The sequence below is a fragment of the Cheilinus undulatus genome, linkage group 14, assembly GCF_018320785.1.
Source record: "Cheilinus undulatus linkage group 14, ASM1832078v1, whole genome shotgun sequence".
NCBI lineage: Eukaryota > Metazoa > Chordata > Actinopteri > Labriformes > Labridae > Cheilinus > Cheilinus undulatus.
Genome location: NC_054878.1, coordinates 10691664 through 10716465, shown reverse-complemented (window position 1 = coordinate 10716465; position 24802 = coordinate 10691664). Strand labels below are relative to the sequence as shown.

At 41.0% G+C, this 24802-nt stretch overlaps 1 protein-coding gene and 1 long non-coding RNA gene across 2 annotated transcripts in view; one reads left to right on the top strand and one right to left on the bottom strand.

Annotated features, from left to right (window-relative positions):
* Positions 1–17858, bottom strand: part of emilin1a (elastin microfibril interfacer 1a) — a 52458-nt gene extending 34600 nt beyond the window's left edge. The window contains exon 1 of the mRNA XM_041805816.1: positions 17436–17858. Within this exon, the coding sequence (XP_041661750.1) occupies positions 17436–17545 (110 nt within the window). The 5' untranslated portion in view covers positions 17546–17858. The remainder of the gene's footprint in view (positions 1–17435) is intronic.
* On the top strand, positions 17413–22601 carry LOC121521683. Its single transcript, XR_005992871.1, has 3 exons — positions 17413–17527; positions 18202–18276; positions 22188–22601. It is a non-coding gene; the product is annotated as an uncharacterized LOC121521683 (long non-coding RNA).
* Positions 22602–24802: the final 2201 nt, after the last annotated feature.

Here is a 24802-nt window from a genome sequence, read left to right as displayed (position 1 = left end):
TGTCTTTGAGGCCTTTCAAGCGAGTTGACAGCATTTATTACCCTGTAAAATGGTTGAAAAGCCATAAACGCTGCATTGTTTTCATCCATGTTTGCTCTAAAAGTCCCTTTCATTCCTCTCCTTTGCTGGAACAATGCAGCATGGCCTTCTCTGCAAGTTAAAGGCATCAAGAGTCAATCAGTGGACAGGGTTAAACCAATACAGCATTGTGATGTGCTGCTGAGTAGACGTGTGACAAAAACACATATTTAAGGAGTGATTCTAATAAAAGCCACAGTAACAAATCATATCTTTTCTTCCAGGGTTATATGTTATGATATGAAAAAACAGATTTTCAGATGAAAGCAGCTGGTTTACAAAGGTTTTAACATGAGTAATCAACAATCAAATCCTAATATTATTTCATACATTGATCCACTTTAACATTTTAAGTGATTACTGATGTTTTTCTATTGTTTCTCTTGATATAGAACTCCCAAAATGCCGACATTTTCAGTCTGGTTTGACCAGGAAACAGAGTAGAGTTGGCCCAACAGGTCGCTTCTTCTGCCTGATAAAAATTCTCTTTTCATAATCAGTGGTTTGGTGAACCAGATGCCAGAATTAAACTGGTACTACACGGATAAAAACCTGCAACTTACATCTATTTATGCCACAATGTTTTTTAAGACGCTTGTATTGGTGCATCCTTAATATTAAGAATTCATTTCATCTTTAACTATAGTGTCTTGCAACATTCAATAAGCATGTTAGTTTCACTAAACTCACACTGGCACTGATTAAACAGAGTAGCAGATCACTTATCTTCACCTGGCACTGAAATAGTCTAGGAACACTGATCAGTCCTCCTTTCAACAGGTGAAAAGTACAGTGGGTATAGATCAGGCACCCATAAAAGAGGAGATAGTCCTCAACACACTGGTCACCGTTCTTGGTGCTGTTTGTTGCATGTCTTTCCAAACCCTCTCCTCATATTTCCTGTCTCTCTTCAGCAGCCATAAAGGCAAAGATCCCCAAAAATAACAAAAAGAAAGAGTACTCAAGCTGAGTGAAAATGCATATCTTGTTTCCTTAAAAAAAAAAACAGTCTTCTTTTCAGAGATAAATTCAGACTCGTATGATGTGTTTATTGCAAATGCTCTTACTGTAAAAACAAAATTGCAATTTACTGCAGCTGTAGTTTAATTTTTTCCTTCCATTCCTTCATTTTACTTCTTCTTTACCCGACCCTGGGCTCTGTAGCTGCTGTCTCTTATTAGGTACTGAGCCTTGGGTTTTAAGAGCATTTCTAGCCAAAAACAGCGGCCTATTAAACTGGGTGATGAGAGCGGTGAGTGAACAAAAACAAAGAAGTGTAAGGCCGTAAAACCAAAACAATGAGCTGAGATGTGCAGTAAAGCTCTTAACTAAACTGCAGGGTCTACTGATTTTTTTTTTGCTTGACCCTGTGGGGGTGAGGGCACCTCATCCTGTCTCTGCACCCCCTTTCCTCTCTTCACACTTCTCTCCGTCTTTGTATTTTCTCTTTAGAGTTCCATGTTTAATGTTGTCACAAAGATTAGTTGTTTTGTGGTGATAATTATGTAGAATAGGTAAGATGAAGATTGTCTGCATGTTGGCATGGTGGGTGGTGAGAGCTGTAGGATGGGGGTTGGGTGGCTCTGGGACACTGGAGATCACTGATCAGCCCTCTGGAGGTGTCGTGGGACCAACTGAACAAAACACCAGGGGAGGGCAGCCTCATGTAATTGATTGTTTACACAAAACATTGAGTTTTGACCTCTCGCTGGTTTGTTTGCACCAGTTAGCACACGTCATTTGTGATGACACCAGATCAGAGAAGATTAGCCAGCTAATAATGAAACTGGTGACTGAGGGCATGTTTATGTTAAGGTTTGTGTGAGGAGAAGGCTTCAGGGAGTCAATGGTGTTTATACCAGGTTCTTTGTGAACACTTGATTCTGATTGGCTCTGGAAGTTTCATTGGTGTCCATTAACTTCTGATATATGGACACCTATGGAACTTCTCGAATAGTTCTGGCCAACACTGTTCCAAATTAATGCGCAGCAGCTGTTAGATGGTAGGAGAAACCATGGCAACCTGAGGGAATCTCTAGGAAAAAAGGAAGAGACAGAGGCAGCACAATGAAAAAGTTAACACCCAAAGATTTAAATCAACTGGAAAATGAGACACATGAAATCAACTACAAAAATGGGCGATTAAAAAAGACCAACTGACTTGCTTGCATAAAAATGGATGGATTCAAACTTTGAGAACTTCCCTGTCGATGTTCTGAATGATACCCTGCTGGAGTTTAATGCTGCCGCCCAGTCAGCCAAGGCAGGCAGGAAGTACAGGCCAGCATCAACCGTCACTTAACTGACAAATATTATGGCAGACTCCAGGTTAAAGACCAGTAACGCAGTGTTTACAGCCATCCTAAACGCTACAGGAAGAGCAGAAAAGATACAAGCTTCACCATCCTGTGACCTCTAAGTCAGATCGTGAATTGCGCGTTACAATTACAGATCATAGAGGACTCTCCGTCTCCCTCGTCTTCATGCCTTTTCATTGATAAATCCATTAAGAGAGTGCTGAATTACATTTACATTCTCTTGACGGACTTGAATGACTATTCCAGTTATTATTTAAACCTTCAGTTGTTGCTGGGGAAAGGAATTGCTGCTTTAGTAAAACTTTCCATTTTGATCGCAAAACATATGATTTTTGAGGGTCATAAACTTAAAAGTTTGGGAGCCCTTGATGTAAAGAATCAACACCACATAACTTTGTGATGACTCTGGTGATGTACACCCCTACAACAAAGCTCCATGTTGAAGTTTCCTTTATATTTAAACACATGAAAATCTGGAGAGGTCATTTTTCCAGTTCCAAGTATTCTACCCCGCCCCTCTAACACTAAAATATAAAGTCACAGAGCAGTTCATCTCAGTACAGTCTGTTGTTAGCTGATGTCATTGCCTTTATTGAAATTTAACAGTCAGTTAAATGCTGTTTTTTTGTTCATTGTCAGGTAAATTTTGCCAATCAGCCACAGCGGTCTATGGATCATTTGAAGCATCATAACCATAGACTGTAGAAAGAATTGGACAAACCCCGTGTGACATCAGCCATCTGCTTACAACAGGCGGACTCAAACAGCTCTTGAAGCCGATCAATGGCGGCTTCCACATTGAAATCGCGGCCTCAACCGAACTTTGGATCAACCTAACGGCCTGCCCACTAAGCGCAACTTCCTGTCAGCTAGCTAGCTAGCATTCTGGTCGACAGAAACGTAGCTTCTTCCTGTTGAGCTATCTGTTAATCAAATGGGACACGCCAATCGGTCCGCAGTAAGGTTTTTCCTAAATATAATCTAAACCATTGAGGTCCAAAAAAAATTCACCCCCTGTACAGTGAGAGTACATGAAGAACACATTTGCAACCAAAATCATAACAATATCTTGATTTATAACTCCCTGATGGATTACTGCAGCCAATAGCACTACCAGTAACATTTCAGGGGCGGAGCTAGTGGTAGCCAGACCTGCACAAGGCCCCCTGAAATCTGATCAGCCTCCCAAAAGCCTGAAAATGTTTGTCTTTTTACCTTGTCAGCTGTTAACCATTTAGGCATACTCAATAACTTGGCATATCTGAGCATATTAGATTGGTTTTATTGTTTTTAAATATCCTCAAGGGTAGGATTATAAAAAATAGCTCCACCATCCTTATATATTTCTGTATGCAGCCCTCAGTGGAAAAAGTTTGGACAGACACCCCTGTTTTAGAGTAAAAACAGCTCTAAAACATTACTCTGCAAGCAGAGTAAAATTTACACCAAACATTAAAATTTTCAATGTAAAAATTTATTAAATTTTTGTAAATTTACAGTTCAGTCACAACTAATAACCCACAGTTATTTTTCATTCAGAATGAGATCTGATGAGAAGCTTTAAACTGAAGTATCTGTATTGGCAAATATGAAAATTTCTCCTGATATTAAATCCACATATCAGCTGTAAATATTAGGCAAATGTAGAAATAAGTTTGAGAAGTCTTAGGCTTGACTGTCTGACTAATGTCAGAAGTCTTTTTATTTGTTTGTCCTCATTTCTTTGATTTTGAAGTGTGTTTTAAGGATGGAGGTTTAATGTCTGAACTACATTTAGGTATCAGAATCAATATCAACCATAATTTGGAAATTTTAGACAAAATCCAAACTTGAGCATCCCTAACAGAATCCCCTCTCTAATGTGAATGTGCAGATCTTTGATGAAGAGTTTACTCAGACCGCAGTGATAGGAAAGGCCTGATCCCCCACTTTCATTGCACACATTTCTAAAACAAACCAGACATAAACACAAGCACAGAGCGCTGAAAAACACTTACATGCATGTTAACCTAGACAAATAGACTTTGCCCTTCACCTGCAGACGCAGTCAAACAAACAAAGATTTCATTACCTCTTCAGCAGACTCTACGCAGTAAACTCTGAACACATCTTCTTTTATTTACTGAGCTATAACTCAGCATGAGTGGAACTCTTACACCTGTCTGAGCATCATTTTATTTACCAATAAATTTCACCTCCTCATTAAACTCCAAACAGACACTCCAACAACGAGGCAGGAAGTAGAAGTCTGACAACTCAACCTCACATACCAGGTCCATTTAATTCAGCAGCATCTCTGCATGAGGCCCACAGAGAGGAATTGTGTAAAAGTGGACTAGTGAGTGACAAAGAGAGTAAGTGGGAGGAAGAAGGAATAAAAGACAGAAAGAGAAAGAAAACGGGGGTTCAGTGCTTAAACAAAGAAAACACTTGGCGGCGCCTATTGTTGAAGGATCTTTCATTTAGCTTCAAGGGACGGCTTCGACAGCGTCTCAATGAGTGGATGGAAAGGGGCGGGTCTAATGTTTGAACTGTGACCCAAAGGTCAAGCGCCCCTCCAACGTCCTTGTAAAGGTATCTCCCTGTAAACACGGAGCAAAGCACACAGACTGTCACCAACGACGGCCTGCACACTCGAGCGCTCTCACTCACGGCTGAGTGAACGCACGCCAGCGGACAAACACAATCACATTCTTCCAGTCTCTCTCTGCGCCTTCTTTAAATGCAGTTTTACTCACGCGCACGCCGTTTTCTCTATGGACCCGTTCCAACATCAAGGGACAGTGTGACTGTGTAAACCTCTCTCTGATTGTTTAGCCTGGCGGTCACAAAGATATATGGAGAATGCCATTTGTTTTAGCCTGAGTGCTCAGATAGATCACGCTCTGAGGTCTGCACTCAGGGTTTTTGTGTCTCACTTGAATTTTAACCATTTAAGGAGCGGTGCGTTTGAAGCAGAATTTCCCTTAAAGCCTAAGAAAATACTCTTACTTAAAATAGAAAAGGCGGCTACAAAAGTGTTTCACGGTTTAATGCCTAGTCATGTTCTCTATTTATTGTTTAAGATGAGAGATCCAATCATGTTTGTCCAGTGGAAGAGGCCCTTATCTCCCTATAGAGTTCTGTACTTTAAACAAGGTAAACAAAGCTTTGTCCATTGAACTGCATGCTGGGAACTATGGTAATTAGGACACAATCGCTCTAACTGGAATGGATCCCATTCCCACATTTGCATTCCCATATATAATGAGATTTCTTTACTTGTCTAATTAGCAGAAAGCAGAAAATCATGTGGATAAAGGGAATCTGGAAAATTTCCAAGTTCTTCTCCAGGACAATCCTGTTACAGCCTCACTGCGTGGAAATATGGTGCAGCTTGGAACATAATTAGTTGTTCTGACTTTTGCATCACAGCAAAAATAAAATTCAAAATTTTACACATCACTCTAAAAATGTAAGAGAGGATAAAAAGTCTTGTGCCTACTTTGTGGGGCTACTTTGTAGGGGGGTAACAGTATTTGTATTCATCCAGAGCTGTCACACTCAGGGTGTCATGGTTTGCTTCAGTCATATGTGGAAACCGTCCAAATGAAGAAAAACTAATCACACATGGCTGAATTTACACACCAATCTAGTGGCTGTTACACTCAAAATTACTATTAAGTAAGACCACAGAGGCAGACACAACAAAACACACAAGGAAAAAGTTAGATTCAGTAACAAGAACAGGTGTTTCAATCAGACCAGGTGTATAAAATCACCCAGCCATGCAGTCTCCATTTGTAAACATTTGTGATACTAAATCTGTCGCTGTAAAAAAGATCATTGTCGTCATGTGTGGTACTGTGATGGATGCCACCTTTGCAATATGATGGTTTGGGTAATTTTATCCCTGCTGCAGATTCTACAGTCAACTGTAAGTGATCTTATTAGAAAGTGGAAGCATTTAGGAACAACAGCAACTCAGCAGCGTGGAATCACAGTGCAAGTCAACACCTGCTAAAGTGCATGATGTGTAAAAGTTTTCAATGCTTGGCTGATTCCATAGCTGAAGAGTTCTAAACTTCCACTGGCATAAATGTAAGCAGATAAACTGTGCAGCAGGAGCTTCCTGGATGCATGCAGACGCATGCAAGCCTGCCATGCCAAGACATTTTAGACAATGCTACGCTTCCAACTTTGTAGCAACAGTTTGGGGAAGGCCCTTGTCTCTTCCAACATGGCTGTGCATCTGTGCACAAAGCAAGGACCAAAAAGACATGGTTTGATGAGTTTGGTTTGAAAGAACTTGACTTGCCTGACCTGAACCCCATCAAGCACCTTTGTGATGAACTAGAACAGAGACTGTGAGCCAGGCCTTCTTGTCCAACATCAGTGCCTGACTGCATAAATGCTCTATAGAAGGAATGGGCACAAATTCCCATAGAAACACTCCAAAATCTTGAAGAAAGTCTTCCAAGAGTGAAGGCTGTTATATCTGCAAAAGGAGGCCAACTCCATGTTAAAGTACATAACAGAGAGTATCACAAAAGAATGCAATGACATTGTTGTTGAAAACAGATTCCTGTTGGTGTAACAGTCAGGCATCCGAATACTTTTGTCCAAGTGATGTATACAGAAGTACAGACCGCCAACTACAAGAGTGCTGTAGTGTCCCTGCTCCATTCAGGGTCTGTTACTGTGGCCCATCCTATGCATTACTGTTACCATCTGACAACTAAAATGGACGTGTTTTTGTTGTCACTCTCATGTATTCCTGCTTCCTTTGACATCACCTTTTGTTTAATCCGGAGCACCCTGTCAGTAGAATTTACATTCTGTGTGTTTAGTATTAGTCAACAATAAATAAACAATAGAGATTAGTCTGATGGGATTATATCAGCTGTGCAAATGCTGAAACCAAAACCATTAACAGAGTATAAGCTACTTTAAAAAGTTGACCTAATGAGGGTGTCTGTAGTATATTTCACAGCTATCAAGTTAAAAGATGCCAACAAATTTATTCAAAAATAACATCATGGCGGTCCTAGTTGTAATAATCACACAGAACTCCAAGATGAAACATAAAAACCCCTTAATCTAAACAGGAAGTCAAAAATGCCATGAAGTAAAGAAACTCTTCTTCATTCACATATAGAGGACAGGATCAGGGTTAGGAAACGGTCAGGGTGAGTGTGACTCTGAAGTTGTTGGATGAGGTTGAGGTCAGGGTTCTGTGAACATCAGGCGAGGTCTTTCACATCAAGCCAGGACAAAAAAATAATGGGTCTGCCTTTGTCTTTGGGGGCATTGTGACACTAAACAGGAAAGGGCTTTACTCAAACTGTTGCCATGAAGTTTGTAGCTTCATCAGATTAAATTGGAGGATATTGCATTGAAGCCCTAGTTCCTTCATAAAAATGTGGGTCCAGATTGTGTGTAGTTATATTAGTGCGCCAATAACTCCAGAACACAAAGACATTCATAAGTGTCGCCTCTTTGGCTCCTGTTAAAATCAACAAGACCAAAAACAACTTTATTTGATATGGCCCTAGACTGACATTAGGGCTGGTCAGGGCTGGGCAATAGGTTGTTTGCAGATGACGTCTCATCACATTGAAAATGCTAGATGGGGGGCAGGAAGTGATTTTGGCATAGAGAAGCATGATCAAAACGCCAGAGTTTTAAATTGTTTGTTAATCTGCCAACCAGAATAAAACGCAGTCTTGAGCTATGAGGCCCGAAAGTAGTGACATATGACAGAAAAAAAGTTTACAGCCGTGATTCCAAAAAAGTTGGGACACTGTGTGAAATGTACTTTAAAACAGAATGCAATAATGTGCAAATATCACAAACCTGTATTTTAATAACAAGACAAAATAAAAAAAACCCATTAGATGTTGAAACTGAGACATTTTAACCTTGTCATGAATACATTTCCTTATTTTGAATTTGATGGCAGAAACACATCTCAAAAAAGAAGGGAGCAACAAAAAGGTTGGAAAAGTAAGTGGCACAAATGAAAACAGCTGGAGGAGCATTTTTCAACTAATTATTTTAACTGGCAACAGGTCAGTAACATGACTCTGTATAAAAGGAGCATTTAAGAGAGGTGGTGTCTCTCAGAAGTAAGGCTGGGCAGAGGATCACCAATCAGTGACTAATTTTTCTAAAAATTGTGGAACAATTTCATAAAAATGTTCCTCAATGTAAAATTGCTAAGACTTTGAATATCCCACCATCCACAGTCCAAAATATCATTAAAAGATTCAGAGAATCTGGAGGAATCTCTGTGCAGAAGGGGCAAAGCCAGAGGTCAGTATTGGATGTTGATGATCTTTGTGTCCTCAGGCAGCACTGCATTAAAAACAGTCAAGATGCTGTCCTGGGAGTCACTGCATCGGCTCAGGAACACTTCCAGAAATCACTGTGTGCCATCCACAGATGCAAGTTAAAGCTGTTCCATGAAAAGAAGAAGTCATGTGTGAACAGGATCCGGAAATGCAGCAACTGTCTCTGGGCCAAAGCTCATTTAAAATAGACTGAGGCAAAATGTAAAACTGTTCTGTGGTCAGATTAATTACAATTTAGAAACTCTTTAACAATCATGGATGCCGTTTCCTTCTAAAGAGGAGAGGGACAATCCAGCTTGTTATCAGCGCACATCTCAAAAGCCTGCATCTCTGATGGTATGGGGTTGCATTAGTGCTAGGGATGGGTAACGAAAGCTGGTACTGACATGGTGCCGGTACCAACACATCCTACCTACCGATATTAACACTTCATTTCAATACCCTGCCACCCCAATGTGACCCCATGCCACCCCAAATGAAAGGCACAAATACGTAATAAGATTAGTGTTTTTTATGCGCTGACTATATTTCAGCAGAGCATGAAACTAACTTCTTGGATGTGTTGTTGTCTGGAGTAACGTCTCTGCTCTGCTTGCATTTTCCTACCAAGGAATTAATCACATTGACAGACACATTTACTTTACTGTTCGTCTGGTATCAACGCCAGTATATAAATTTAGCTTGAGCCTCTTAAAGAAGTCGCCGGTTTCCTTTTGGTTTCTTGAGCTCTAATATCAACATTTTAAAGATATTTCTGTGAATCATTTACCGACAGCTTTTATTCTCCCACTGACTTTCAGCACCCTTTTTCTCTCAAAAGTATCGATTCAGGCACCATTTAGGCATTGGACACAGTATAAAAAAGTATTGACTTAGCACTGGTATCAGAAAAACCCAAACGACACCCAACCCTAATTAGTGTCTATGGCGTTGGAGGCTAACACATCTGGAAAGGCACTATCATTAGAGCAACATATGCTCCCATATAGACAATGTCTTTAAACGTTGCCTCATCCCAACTTTTTTGAGATGTGTAGCCGCCATCAAATTCAAAATGAGCTAATGTGAAATAATTTCTCATTAAATGGTAAAATGTCTCAGTTTCATCGAATTAAATGTTGTTTGTGTTCTATTATCAATAAAATATGGATTTATGGGATTCACAATTGGATTCTCTTTATATTTACATTTTCCACAGTGCCCCAACTTTTTTGGAAATGGGCTTCTAAAAAGTGCACAGAAAAACAAAATTAGACACTGATTAAAAGCCTCCATCTCTAGTCTGGATAGGAAGTCAGTTACTTTGCAAAATAGTGGAATTTTAGAATGTGATAAAAATGATGGGATTAATCACGATTAACTACAGAGATTCTGAGATTAGATGCTGTTTGAAATATAAATATAAATAAGTCTTTTGACAGCCATAACTGAGATTTAAATCATATATTTCCATTCATCTAGAAGATCAAGATGATGTTCGGGTCACGTCTCAGTGCTAGCGTAAAGAAAAAAAAGGAGAAGAAATGAAGCGTGCTTCCTGACTGAGACGTCCCGAGTCTGTATTCAATCCCCGCTCGGCTCAGATGTTGCGTCCTTTAAACTGCACGTGAGCGTAAAAACATCAGCAGTCCACCTGCATCAAACTCCAAACAGCCGGCTCCGTCCCTCTTCCCCTGTCACTGCCTGGAACTGACGGGATGACGTGCAGCTCAGACATTTTGGCAGGAGATGTGTTGGGACAGCTCTGGGTGCTCCTAAGCCCCCCGTGTTAGACCCCTGCTGGATGTCTTCAGTTCATTCAACAGCCTTTACCGCTTATGGAATACTTCACACATCTGTCAAAACAGATCAATTGAGTTCAAACAGATGTCAGAAGGGCAAACCGCACTGCCACGGGCCAGCGCATTCCTCTCCCCGATGCGTCACAGTGGAAGTGTGTGTGGTTTGATTGTGTGTGTTTGTCGCAGACCAGTCATGCTGACTCCTTCATAGCCTACTGGTTTCAGCAGGGGGAAGGCATTTAAGGACCCTGGCCCCTTCTTTTCTTCTTAAACAGTCTGTTTCTTCTCTTGGTGAGTTGCTTGGCCCTGACTTTCTTTACTTTTTCACCCTTCTGTCATGCCTGCTCAGTTTCTCTCACTTCCTCTAGAGTTTCTGTCTTTTTCACTTTCTTCTGTTTTTGTCGAAGGTTTTTATTACATAAAGTTGCCTTTTCAGGAATCTTTCTATCTACTTTTACATGCACAGCAAAGTCAAACTACAGTTATAGCTAGGCTTTTTAACTGGACTGCTGTCCTTGTCCCCATACGAGCACATGAGGTGAATCAATTACAGACACCTGACTCTACAACAAAGATGGCAATATGCCTCATTTCAGCTAGTTATCAGCCTAAATTATACATTAATCTATAGCACTACCCAGCCTTCATCCATGTGAGAGAGCCGGGAACGCCAGAATCGATGCGTATGTGGAGATCCTACATGGATATGAGTTAGAGAGGAACAAGTGCAGGGGAAGTTGTGTTTTACCTGAAATTTTTCACAGCTTTACCTCCACTGGCGTGTGTCTGCAGCCACTCACACAGAGCTTGTGTCCACTCCAAATCCTCTGGATCTGTTTACTTGTGTGCACATCATGGCTAAAGTGCTTGCATATTAGACTATGGCAGTGCGGCATGGTCTAGATCAGGGGTCATCAACTCCATTTTCACAAGGGCCAGCTTTCCTGACCAATGCTGTGGGGGACGGACATTGAAAGAAACAAAAATAAAATCAATGTTGTTGTCTAATTAACATATTCTTATAAAAATATCCTCCCAAAATCAATGCAACTTTGAGCATTGAACAGTGAGATCAGTCCCTATCACATATACTGCCGCCAGCCACAAGGGGGTGATAAAGATATTTTAGCTACATATACTATATTGCCAAAAGTATTCACTCACCCATCCAAATAATTGAAATCAGGTGTTCCAATCACTTCCATGGCCACAGGTGTATAAAATCAAGCACCTAGGCATGCAGACTGTTTCTACAAACATTTGTGAAAGAATGGGTTGCTCTCAGGAGCTCAGTGAATTCCAGTGTGGTACTGTGATAGGATGCCACCTGTGCAACAAGTCCAGTGGTGAAATTTCTTCGCTCCTAAATATTCCACAGTCAACTGTCAGTGGTATTATAACAAAGTGGAAGCAATTAGGAACAACAGCAACTCAGCCACAAAGTGGTAGGCCACATAAAATGACAGAGCAGGGTCAGTGGATGCTGAGGGGCTTGGTACGCAGAGGTTGCCAACTTTCTGCAGAGTCAATCGCTACAGACCTCCAAACCTTAATGTGGCCTTCAGATTAGCAGAAGAACAGTGCATAGAGAGCTTCATGGAATGGGTTTCCATGGCCGAGCAGCTGCATCCAAGCCATACATTACTAAGTGCAATGCAAAGCGTTGGATGCAGAGGTGTAAAGCACGCCACCACTGGACTCTAGAGCAGTGGAGATGCGTTGTCTGGAGTGTCGAATCGCGGTTCTCCATCTGGCAATCTGATGGATGAGTTTGGGTTTGGCGGTTGCCAGGAGAACAGTACTTGTCTGACTGCATTGTGCCAAGTGTAAAGTTTGGTGGAGGGGGGATGGTGTGGGCTTGTTTTTCAGGAGCTGGGCTTGGCCCCTTAGTTCCAGTGAAAGGAACTCTGAATGCTTCAGCATACCAAGAGATTTTGGACAATTCCATGCTCCCAAATTTGTGGGAACAGTTTGGGGATGGCCCCTTCCTGTTCCAACATGACTGTGCACCAGTGCACAAAGAAAGGTCCATAAAGACATGGATGAGAGAGTTTGGTGTGAATGAACTTGACTGGCCTGCACAGAGTCCTGACCTCAACCCGATAGAACACCTTTGGGATGAATTAGACATAGACTGAGAGCCAGGCCTTCTCGTCCAATATCAGTGTGTGACCTCACAAATGCGCTTCTGGAAGAATGGTCAATTATTTCCATAAACACACTCCCAAACCTTGTGGAAAGCCTTCCCAGAAGAGCTGAAGCTGTTACAGCTGCAAAGGGTGGACTGACATCATATTAAACCCTATGGACTAAGAATGGGATGTCACTTAAGTTCTGAAGCATTTGGATACCAAATGGAAAACATCATGTAAATGATGTAATATCTGATAGCTCGTAATAAAAGTATGTTTTAGTTCGTCTGCCAAGCCTCACCTGAAAGTGATAGAAATTAAGGCTGTTCTAAGAAACCTAGAGCCAGTCTTTTGGTTCAGAAACAACTCTTCATTTGGGACCTTTTTGCCTTTTTCATATCTTTAAAACAACAAGTTGTCATTTTAATCTTACCTGTACCCCACTGACTAAAAAGCAAAGTTCTTTAACAGCATTTGTATGACAAAACAAGGGAGAAAAGCTGTTAAAGAGGCAAGGCTAGCCTCTTAGCTTGTGACCAGTTTACCCCCATTTATTTGTTTTGCCAGCAGCTTCCCTGCTTACAGCATAAAGGGATACTAAGCTACAGAAAGAGGGCCACAGAAATGAGGTCTAAGCTGTTTGCTTCAGAGGCGGGCAAGTAAGCGATGATATCCGTAGTCCCTAAGGTCACAGTGTTAATGCATAATAAGGACAGAAGTACTACAGTTCAGTCTCTTGGTATAAAAATGTCCAAAATGCAACAAGAATGCAGACTTTGAGAAATTAAATTCAGTACAACTTCAGTCAAACTAACACATTTCAGTCTATTTAACATAAAAGCACTGATTTTGTCTAACTTTATCCAAGTGAACAGGTTTGTTGCCTTTCTTTCCCCATGTTTGGCTCAGTATCTCTGTAGTCATATGCCTCTTGCTGTCTCCCATTCACAGTAGCCAAGAGTTCAGCTTCATCATACACCAAAGAGGTCGGCCGTCCACACATCATGACTCAGGCAGCGGTAGCCGCTCTGATGTGGAGAGAAACCTGATAGAATCTCATATTGCAGAGGATCAACTCCCAGAAGTCTGGCTTGCCTTGCATACACACGTACACACAGGCTAAGTGCAAACACATGGAGGCATGCAGGCAGACACGGACCACATGTGCGAGGTATAGACTCTGTCCTTCATTAACTCAGCCTTTGTGTTGTGACCCCTTTTTCATACACATGCACACACATATTCAGTCAATTAATGAGCCCTAAGTTTCTCAGTCAGTCAGATACAGTCTCACAGCTTCTGTTCAGAGAAATAAAGGGGGTCTTCAACGTATTGGGGGACATGGCTTCAGGGAGAAGCTCAATTACATGCTAATAACACACTGAGGCTGTGACAGCACATTAAAACAAACATAACCGCGGTAGACCAAAAACAGTCTGGAATACTGATGTCTAAAAATAAAACTTTGTAGTAACTTATCACTTCCATGGAGCTGATGATTCACCTCAACTTCCCTAGAAAACAAGCAATGTCCAAGTGATGGATTCCACTGAAACAAAGCTGAGGCTGGGGGTGTCTTTAAAAATTCTGCACCCCCTGAGAACTTTTCACTCGGGGCCCTGAAACAGTAAATATCTGTAATCCCTGAAAGCCCTGTCCAGCTCTCGGCCCCCTGAATCATCACACTCCTTCACCCACCCATCACTCCCCATTCTGGGAGAGCCCCCACAGGGAGGAGGATGTAGTCATCGATCACGGATTCTCCCAAAACAGTAACTCAGAGCATGTTAACTTCAGCTGTGACTACAACCTGGAACCACATATGTACAACTTTATCCCTATTATCTTGATCAAAATAGTGCTAAACTGTGCCATTCTATCGGTGCTTATCAGTTTGCTATTGTTTACACTGGATTAAAGAGCATAATTGCAGCATGACAGTGGTGATTAACCATTTATACAGCGGCCACTAGTGGCAGGGGGGCTCCCTTACAGTTTAGACAGAGCATCTGACAGGAACTATGGCTGTACAGTGACAGGAAATATCAAGACTCAAACTAACTGACAGTGAATTTCGGTATTTAGAGATGTGACACATTACTCCCTGTAAACTGAAAAAACACAAAGCCTCGTCCACTGACGTTAGCCTTTACAAAAGACTCAAACATGAAAACAGACAGAAGAATAGAGAAATGCACTAATGAGAAAATAAAAGCAACAAGTGACGACATTCAGCTCAGGCTTGTAAAGAGATCTTGCAATACTAAAATATCACAAGATTTCCTGTCAAGATGAAAATGTCTTGTGAGGATAACAGGCTGCACAGACCCAGAGCAGCAGCTTCCATGAAGCTGTCCAACTGAACTGGAAATTGCCCCCGACATTTTCAAATAATTTGTGACAACTAGTAAAGCAACGGAGCACAGCTGATCCTCTTTGACCCAGTAGAATTACTGCTGTTGACTAGATTCTACAACACGATGCAAGGGATTCCCTTCAAACTTTGCACAGATGTCTACTATCCACTATGACTCATGGATGAATCACAGAAAACACCACCGCTTTTTCACTCTCCTGCATCTGGATACCTTGTGTGGGCATATAACCAGTTGTTTTAATTGGTCTTACGTAATATTGAAATAAACTTAAAGCAAAAAGTAAGAAAATTTGTGTTTGGTACATTATTTCTTTGTTGTAACAATGCTTCTTAGTAATAAATCTTATACCGTTGGAAAGCCTGTTTATTACCCTTTTAAATGGTGCCACATTTGTAAGGATCATGCATTTGTGGGATGAGCAGCAGAGCTGAGTATGTAGGTTGCACCCATGAAAAATGTGCCAAATCTTCTGTTATTTTGAAATACTTGATTTTGGATTTTCATGAAGTTTAAGCCACTATCATCAAGACTAAAACCAAAACAAGGCTGGAAATGTTTCACTCTTTCTCCGTTAGCCTAAATCTAGAAAATATGACATGACAGTCATGCCACAGACTGTTACTTGACTGTACTGTGTTACTTAGTCGGAAGAGAAATTACATAATTTGCCGGTACAACGTATTCCCAGTTGATTTTTTTTTTCTAATTCACTTTCATTTATAAACAAAAACAAAAATGGCAGTTATATTCACGAAACAACCGCATTACAAACATTACATACTGAACAACATTTCATAAACAGAGCAGAGAAAAGGTGAAAGGTCTTACCCTGGGTAAATGATGTATAGATTCGTTTTAGAAGTAGATAGCAGTGGCTTGCCTCTCCTCTGTTAGCTAGCTACATTAGCAAAGTAGTTAATGTTACTACATAAGCCAACATAGCGACGTTAGCTTTAGAAACATAAACCCTAGCTAACATAACTACATAGATAACATCTACATAGTTTATATAGATGCTTTGTGAGCTTTAGCTATGTAGCTGTGTTAGCTATTTTAGCTTAGTTAGCATGAGCTTTAGCAAATATGGCTAAAGCTAACATAGCTACATAGATTACATAGATAAGGTAAATATGTAGCTGCTTTCTGAGCTTAGAATTAGCCAAGTAGCTATGTTAGCTAAGTGGCTGTGTTAGCTACATAGCTCCATTATCTAATGAAGCTTTGTAGATGTCATGTATGTAGATATCATATGTAGCTATTTTGGCTGTGCAGCTCTATTATCTATGTTGTTTATGTAGCTAACAGAGCTATATAAGCTACCCTTGCTACATGTGAATGTTTTCATGGAGGATGAGATGAACGGTCTGAAGTCAGACTGTCAGACTGGCTTATTTTGTATTGTAGAACTGAGCTTGTTTTTGGGCTGGCTTTACCAGCTGTATGGCTAGTTTTGATCAGCAGTTGGGTTTTCTGCACTGTCTTAGACAAACAGTGCTCAGCTTGTCTGTTTTCTAGGTCTGTTCTTTAAACTTGTCATCTTAACAGCCGTACAATTTGCTTTTAATCATATGTGAAATTATTTGCCAAGGGACATCACAACAATTGATTATTATTAAGGAATTGCCAACAAATTTTTGATTCAAAACTTCCTTAAATTACCTTCCCTTGTGGACGAAGGATGGGCGGGGTTGCTACTCCAAGTGATTTTTTTAAAAGTCAAAAATGAGTTGACTGATAGGGATCAGCACAGAACACAGAAGTCCAGTAAAGTAGCCCCCCGACTCATGCATGGCTAATAACTGGAAGCATAATGTGTATGCATTTACTCTATCTTCTCAGGGGAACTGCAATTAGCCAGTTTACATGACAACAGAGAGAAACCCTTTTCAAAGGTTTGCACTCTGACCTAAATCACTGTTTTTGGTGTACACATGCAGCCACAACACAACAAAAGGTTACCATTTAAATCATCAAGTAAACATGTCCTGAATGAGCATGTTTACATGATGATTTGGTCTTTCTTTAAGTTAGACTTAAACTACAGATCAGTCTGTTTAAATCGTCTTACAATAATTAGATCAATTAATTGTTTATCCTACTAACTAGCCTATTACCAATGATTAACACCATTCCCTTTTTTGATAAAATTTCAGTCAAAACTAAAAGAGTAAGCCACCCTGTTCACAGCTGCTTCAGTCCTAGACCCCTGCATTGTGTTTTAAAGGTGGTCTGGAAGGACCCCCTATGGTCCCCAGACCTCATTTTGGGAACCACATGACAGGACCGGTCCCATCATCTCAGTTCTTTAATATTCTCTAATGAGAGTTTTGGACAACTCTTCCCCTTTAACCTCTAACAAAAGCAATGAACCGTAATGAGCCACAGGTGCTAACATTCACACCCATGCTGCTCCTACCTGTGCCTGCTGGCTGCTCTCTGTCCCGCCTGGATACTGGACTCCGAATACCCCAGACCCCAGCAAACCCGGGCCAACATGAAGGCTAACAGGTAAAACACCGTCTCCATCCTCCGCTCCAGCGAGTATTCAAGTCAAATAAATGTCATTTAGTCCCAAAGTATATCGAAGAAAAGTCTCCCGGGTCCACTCAGTTATCCTCAGTGAAGTGGTGCCGTTGAATGAGGATGGTTAGCCATGCCTGTTAGGAGAAACGTCCCGTTAACGTCGCACTGACCAGTCAAGTGCATTTCAGAGGGTGAACTGAAGAGATGGAGTCAGTCTGCTGCTGCTCCTGCTGAAGAGTGGAGGGAGCCACATGAGGAAAGTTTCCTGTCGGAGCTCCAGGAGCAGCCATGCCCTCCCTCCCTCTCCCTCTCTCCCTCCCTCTCTCTCTCTCTCTCTCCTGTTGGTTTAAATGTCTCTCCCCCTCTCCCCTCTCTGCCCTGTATAGCCTAGCTTACACCATTTCTCAGAACTCAATTTTCGTTTCACTTCCATCTAACATAATCGTCTTTATCGGTAATGTACAGTCATTTTTAACCTTTCCAAAGAAAATGTTTAACAGCATAACAAAAATAGTCCAGAAATAACAAGAAGACTGCAAAAAAACACAGATGTAATGTTCAACCTTTATTCACGAGGGGTTTCGAAATCATTATAAATGTTTTATTTTGGGTTAAATTCAGTATGAATTTATGAGGTGTTTTTTTTTTTTGAGGGGCAGGGGGGACATAGCAGCTATCGAGCTGAGCATGCCCAGCTACCGAGGAATAACGCGAAACATGGCGACTACAGACATGTAAGTACTCAACTTTTGTTGTTTTTGAAAAGAAAACAACTCACTGCTGTTCTTTGTCCTCCTTTCACGAAGAATTGTTGTCAAGTTCTGATAAAACTGGCGCTTTAGCAGCATCCACGCTAAGCTCTTCCACCATAACTGCACCGGCCTCTTGTTGCTGCTTGTTTACGTCACGACTCTGCCGTGTCTGAAAGTACTGCCCCTCGTCGCTGATTGGTCCTGTCACTTTCTAACCTGGCCCAAACGGTTCAGACGGGAGCTTAACAAGATGGATTCGCCAGTAAAAAACAAGGAAATGGGCGTATCCATCTGCTTTGCAAGGTTATTATCTTTCCTTATTGGTTAGAACATCAAGAGAATAGCTAGATCTCTAACCAGGTTGTTCAGGTAAAGTCACACCTCTATAATAAAGTTAAATACACAGCAAAATTGTCAGTGTTATTTAAATTAATCTAGAGTTAAATATAACACTTGAAAAGTGTTCGTATTGGTCTCACACTACTATAACTACAGTTTTCAAGCATTAATTGTTGTACAATATGACAGAGCTGCAGTAACTTGCAAATCAGGCAATCCATACTGATAAAGAATATCTGCTATGTGTCTTTTTAGGGACGTCTAAATTAACAGGTGGGAACCCTAACTCAGTGGATAACTTCAGTCATGGTGCAACTGCATCTAACATGAAAAATAACAACAATCCACCAGAAAAATTAGCGAAAAACCCAAGCAGGGATCACTGTACAACAGGCAACTTCCAGCTAAACACATATAAAACACATATAAACACTCTGCCCAAGGGCATGATGGGAAACTCTGCCTGCTCATCCCCACAGATTTGAAACTGCACTGGAAACAGTTTTGATAATTTGCTCTTCATGGTGCGTTTAGAAGCATCTAAATTTACAGGTGGGAACCCTAACTCAGTGGATAACTTAAGTCATGGTGCAACTGCATCTTACATCAAAAACAACAATAATCCACCAGAAAAATTAGCAAAGGAACCCAAGCAGAGATCACTGTACAACAGGCAACCTCCAGCTAAACACATATAAAACACATCTAGCCCCCCTGCCTAAGGGCAAGATGGGAAACTCCACCTGCCTGTGCAACCCCTCAGATTTAAAACTGCAGTGGAAACTTCTTAGATAATCGACTCTTTACAGGTGCATACCTGGAAACTACCTGGAAAAAAACTACCTGGAAATCTAGACTTCCAGAGTAAAGCATTGGTTAATAATTCAGCGAAGAGAAAACTGGCATCTTTTGAAGTGCAGTGGTTGAGCAGCAGCTTATTTACCCTCAGAAAACAGAGGAGAGGGAGTATGCATGCGGATGGCGATAGCTGTAATCTCCTTCATAATCACAGTCCGTCTTAAAACAGTCTGTCTGTCTGCCCTGTTTCCCTTTAGATCATACAGCAGATTTTACTCTGAGAAGTGGCTGAAATCTAACAGCCTTACTTCAGACTGGTGCGTAGTAGCAGCTCCTTATCTGCTGCCTGTTGTCGGGGTGTGATTGATGCTGCTGCTCTACCACAGCAGAGACAGAGTTTGACTCCATGCCATCATTAACATTCACAGCATTTCACTCCACCGCTTTACTGTTATTATCTGTACCTAAATTTAGCTTACAGAGCAAACGGTAAATATAGCATAATCTAAGCATTTCAAAGTTCAAGATAGATCACCCAAATTTCAGTTTAGATTCCATGCCGGTGAAGTTTATTTTTAGTGAATCAACAGGAGACCCGTTACCACATTTATGCATTGTTTAATCTTTGCAAATTCACATTCTTGAAGGCCTGAATGCTCTCAGTCTTCTTATCAACACCTATTGTGGGAATTTTTGTGGGTGGTTATTTGCTTTTCCTCTTGTGCCTCCTTTCCTTCCTGGTTTATTTCTATGTTTAAACATATTTGAAGCTGTGCATCTCCTCCTCTGCTGCCACAGAGGAATGCCCAGCTCAGCAAACCTCCCCTCAGTCCACTAATGAGATCAGCTCTCCCAGCTGCTCTGTCACAGACTCTGCGACTCCCTTCTGAGAGCGATGCCAGGCCTGCTGAGGAGGATGAGACTGTTTAAAACATACAGCAACTTTTTTATCATGACGTGAAGCAGATACCCACAAACTTGACATCTAATGGCAGTATTTGTCAATTTTTCCAACACATATATATAGATCATCAAACAAAACTTAGTATTAGACAAAGGTAGCTGGAGTAAATGCACAGTGCAGATTTTAAATGATGATTTCATTTACTTAGGGAAAAAGCCATCCAAACCTACCTGGCCCTATGTAAATAAGTAATTGGCCCCTAAACCTAATAGCTGGTTGTTCCATTCTTGGCACTGTCCAGGTCCTGAAGCAGCAAAGCAGCCCAAGACCATCACACTACCACCACCATGTTTGACTGTTGGTATGATGTTCTTTTGATGAGATGTTGTGTTAGTTTTACTCCTGATGTAACGGGACATACACCTCCTAAAAAGTTAAACTTTTGTCTCGTCAGTCCACAGAATAGTTCCCCAAAAGTGATACAAGCCTTTGCGTTCATTTATGTCAGCAGTGGTTTTGGCCTTGGAACTCTCCCATGGGTGCCATTTTTACCCAGTGTCTTTCTTATGGTTGAGTCATGAACTCTGACCTTAACTGAGTCCACTGAGGCCTGCAGGTCTTTAGATGTTGTTCTGGGTTCTTTTGTGACCTCCTGGATGAGTCCTCGATGCGCCCTTGGAGTCATTTTGGTAGGCTGGCCACTCCTGTGAATGTTCCCCACTGTTCCAAGTTTTCCCCATTTGTGGATAATGGCACAAAATCCCCATTCTATAAAAACCCACCTCGGTGCAGCTATAAACCAAAAACACCTCAACTGACTACTTTAGACTTTTTAGCTTACGTTCTAGGGTTGTGAATCTCTTCTTTTAAGACAATGCTCATGCTGTGACCCAATTCACTGACAATTCAGTGAAATATTGAATATTGAGTCTGAATTATCAGGTGTAAATTGATGAAGAAATCCCAATAACTTTTGTTGCTTTATATAACTGATAAAATAGGGAAAAATGTTCTCAAAAAAGGGTTGGATACTTTGAGTTTGGTATTTATTTAAAGGACCACATCCCAGGTCTCTTGTACAAATATTTTAACATTTTGTTAATGACCCGATGTCTCAATTAAATTTCAAGACTCTTGGAAGGTGACACACATGAATCATCCACCCTGACTTGTTAACGTGATGCTGAAATGATAATCGAGCCATGAAGCAGCCATTATGGGCCTCTCTGACACCAAGTCTGAAATAAAATAAAATGAAAAGACTGTGAGGAGATGAGACATGCAGAATCAGTCACTTCTTTTAAAATCCTTTTTTACAGCTCATTTTTATAGTCTGGCTTTTATGTTATGTTTAGCCTATTTCTATTCTTAGCCCATTAACCTATTGACTTTTTAAGCTTATATTTAATCTTGAGTGTCGTTATTAATGTAGATTCCTCTCTCTGTTTTTACTGCTTGTTCCTCTTTTGTTGTTTTTCTTTCTATAACTGCCTCTATTGACTGTTAATTTTACTGCTTTAAAGTTTCTAGTCCTTAATCAGTTGTTTTCTCATGTTATTCATCCTATCTCAATTTACTACTTCTGCCCTGCTTTATTTGTCCTTACCTTTTCTATTGTTTCATCGATTATTGTTTTTTTTTCCCTCTTGGTCTCATTTGGTAGTTGGGTTCCTGTTTTTCCTACGTTTTTATGATGATATTTTATGATTTCTGGTTCTTGCATTGTTTGGGTTCCTGCAATATCTGTGTACTGGGTTTTGGGTTTTTGTCAGGGTTATTTTATTGTGGGAGGGATGTTGATATTGTTGGTTGTTTTGCTGTCTTGGTTATTTTGTTTTTGTTTGTTTTCTAGTGTATGCTTCTCCATCTGTCAAAGCACTTTGTAAACCATCCATCTGCATCCATCCATCTGCATCCATCCGTCCATTCATCCATCTTCCTCTAGTTTGCTGTAGCAACATGCCTTCAAGTCAGCCCAAACATTCTTCTCCCCAGAAACATTTCCAGTTCCTCTTTGAGGGTTCCAAGGTTTCCCCAGGCCAGTGGAGATATATATAGTCGTTTCAGAAGGTTTTGGGTCTTCCTAAGAGTCCTCCCAGTTAAGCATGCCAAAGGTACACAGAGGGCACCCTGATCAGAAGTCCAAACCACCTCAACTAACTCCTTTTGACGCTAGGGGGCAGAGGCTCTCCTTCAAGCTCATCAGATCTCTAAGGCTAAAGATGCCTGGCTGTTAATAACTACTGTCATGATGGATATACATGCAAAAAATAAATAAATAAATAAATAAAATTTGATTAATAATCATTCTGTGACAAATAGTCATGAAAATATTCACATATTTGCAAAAAAGGTCCCTGCGCTGTCTTTTTTGCCTTGGCTGTTTTTGTGCCAAAGTACTTCCTGTCTGCAGTGACACCAAGGGCCACATCACAGACTCTCTGTCTCTTTTTACCCACGCCGATGAAATCAGCAGGGGGTTATGCAAAGGGTTCTGTATCTTTGTTTGTTTCTTTGTTTGTTTGTATGTGTACAGGATAACTAGAGAACGGAAAGCCGGATCTTCACCAGACTTTCAGGGAATATTGGAATAGTGACAGGGAAGAATCAGTTAGATATTGGTGATGATCCTCGCACCCGTTTGGTTTTTCTCAAACTTCGAAATTTGGAACACTATAGTAATCAATGGGAGAGTAAGTTCCTTGGTGGTGCTGCTTAGGCGTGGGTCTGTCGCCTTAGATGGTCATTCTAGTTCTTTCTGTTATTATCTATTGGCTATTCATAACCTGGCACGTCAGATGGATGTGTTTCACACATCCATCTGGAAAACCACTCATACACAGTGTTTGGCAAAGGGCAGAGCCTTTGAAAAAAACTTGGAGTGTGGTTGGATGAACGTTCTGTCTGTCACATCTTTACGGGCCAATCATAGTAACAAAACATGTGACGTAGCCGCCACCCAGCTGCGCACCTACCGAGGACTAAACTCCACAGGGAGGTGTGTAACGCGAACCATGGCGACTGTCGACATGTCAGTACACAACTTTTGTCATTTTTGAAAAGAAAACCACTCAGTGCTGTTCTTTGTTCTTCTTTTAAAGAAGAAATGTTGTCAACTTCTGATAAAACAGGTGCTTTAGCAGCATGCACACTAATGTCTTCTGCCACAATTGCACTGGTCTCTTGCTGCTGCTTGAATGCGTCACAACTCCACTGCACCCAAAAGTACTACCACTCGTTGCTGATTGGTCCTGCAAGGTTGGGCTATTCAGGCCATCTCCAACGTTCTAAAGATGTGCAGTTTGGCAAAGTTTAACACGGCAATGGTACAACTTGCAAAGCATTACTGGAAAGCAATATTTGGGGCTAGAATGCTAAGCTAGTGGCAGAATTGATCAAAAATAAATTTAAAAAATGGATATAAAGACGTTCCACATCAGAGTTTCTGGTGTGGAGTCAATCTTTACAGGTCCTAGAAAGTCACCCAAGTTCCAGGCTAACTAGATAAGCTCTGTAAGAGCTATGAAGGCATGGATAGCGTCATTAGAAAGGCACAATGGTAGGCTGCAAGAGGGAAAAGAATAAGTTTTTAGGATTTATTATTCAGAAGTAACTTAACTTCAAATAACCTGTCCTTTCTTGTTGTGTACGACAACGAAGCCTTTTACACCAAAAGTAACAAACCTGACTGTTAAAGACCTAAATACAAAACATTTTAAACAGCCAACCAAACAGTGTGCTTACAGAAAACACACTATCACAGCAGAGTAGCTAAAGCTAGCCACAGTTTGCTAACATCTTTTAAAATGGCCAAACGGCAGTTTACATCACTTCCATTCCTGTGGTGTCTCACAGTGGCTTTCTGCGGGACAGGGTGTCTTATAGAGCAGTGGTCTGCAGCCAGACTTCTCTCCTAAGGCTGGACACAGCCATCCTTCCGAGGAAACTAATTTCAGCTGCTTGCATTGCCTTCTGGCTTGGCTCTTTTACACCACAATGGTCCCGTACAAGGCCTGCAATACTGCTGATGCTGCACCAATCAAAATCCCTTCTACCCTCTCTTGTGAACAAGACCCTGAGATATTTGAAGTCCTTCACCTTGAGCAAAACAGCAATCCACCTTTGTCCAGAAGAGAACCATGGCCTTGGTCTTGAAGGTGCAAACCCTCATCCCAGCTGCTCCACACTCAGCTGCAAACTGCTTTGACACCTGCTACAGGTCACCGGCTATAGAAGACAACAGAACCACATCATCTGCAAAAAGCAGATGATGTGGTCCCCCCCGCAAACCCAATCGCTATACAAATCAAGTTATTATTATTATTTCATTATAACAAGCCAAAAAGTAGTGTTGTTTCTCTACTAAGGAGAACTGAGGGAGTCAAGTTCTTCCACGGCTTCTATTTTAGTCTTGTATTTTATGCTCTTAGCTTGTAACTTACCATCATTATAAATCTAGCTGACAGT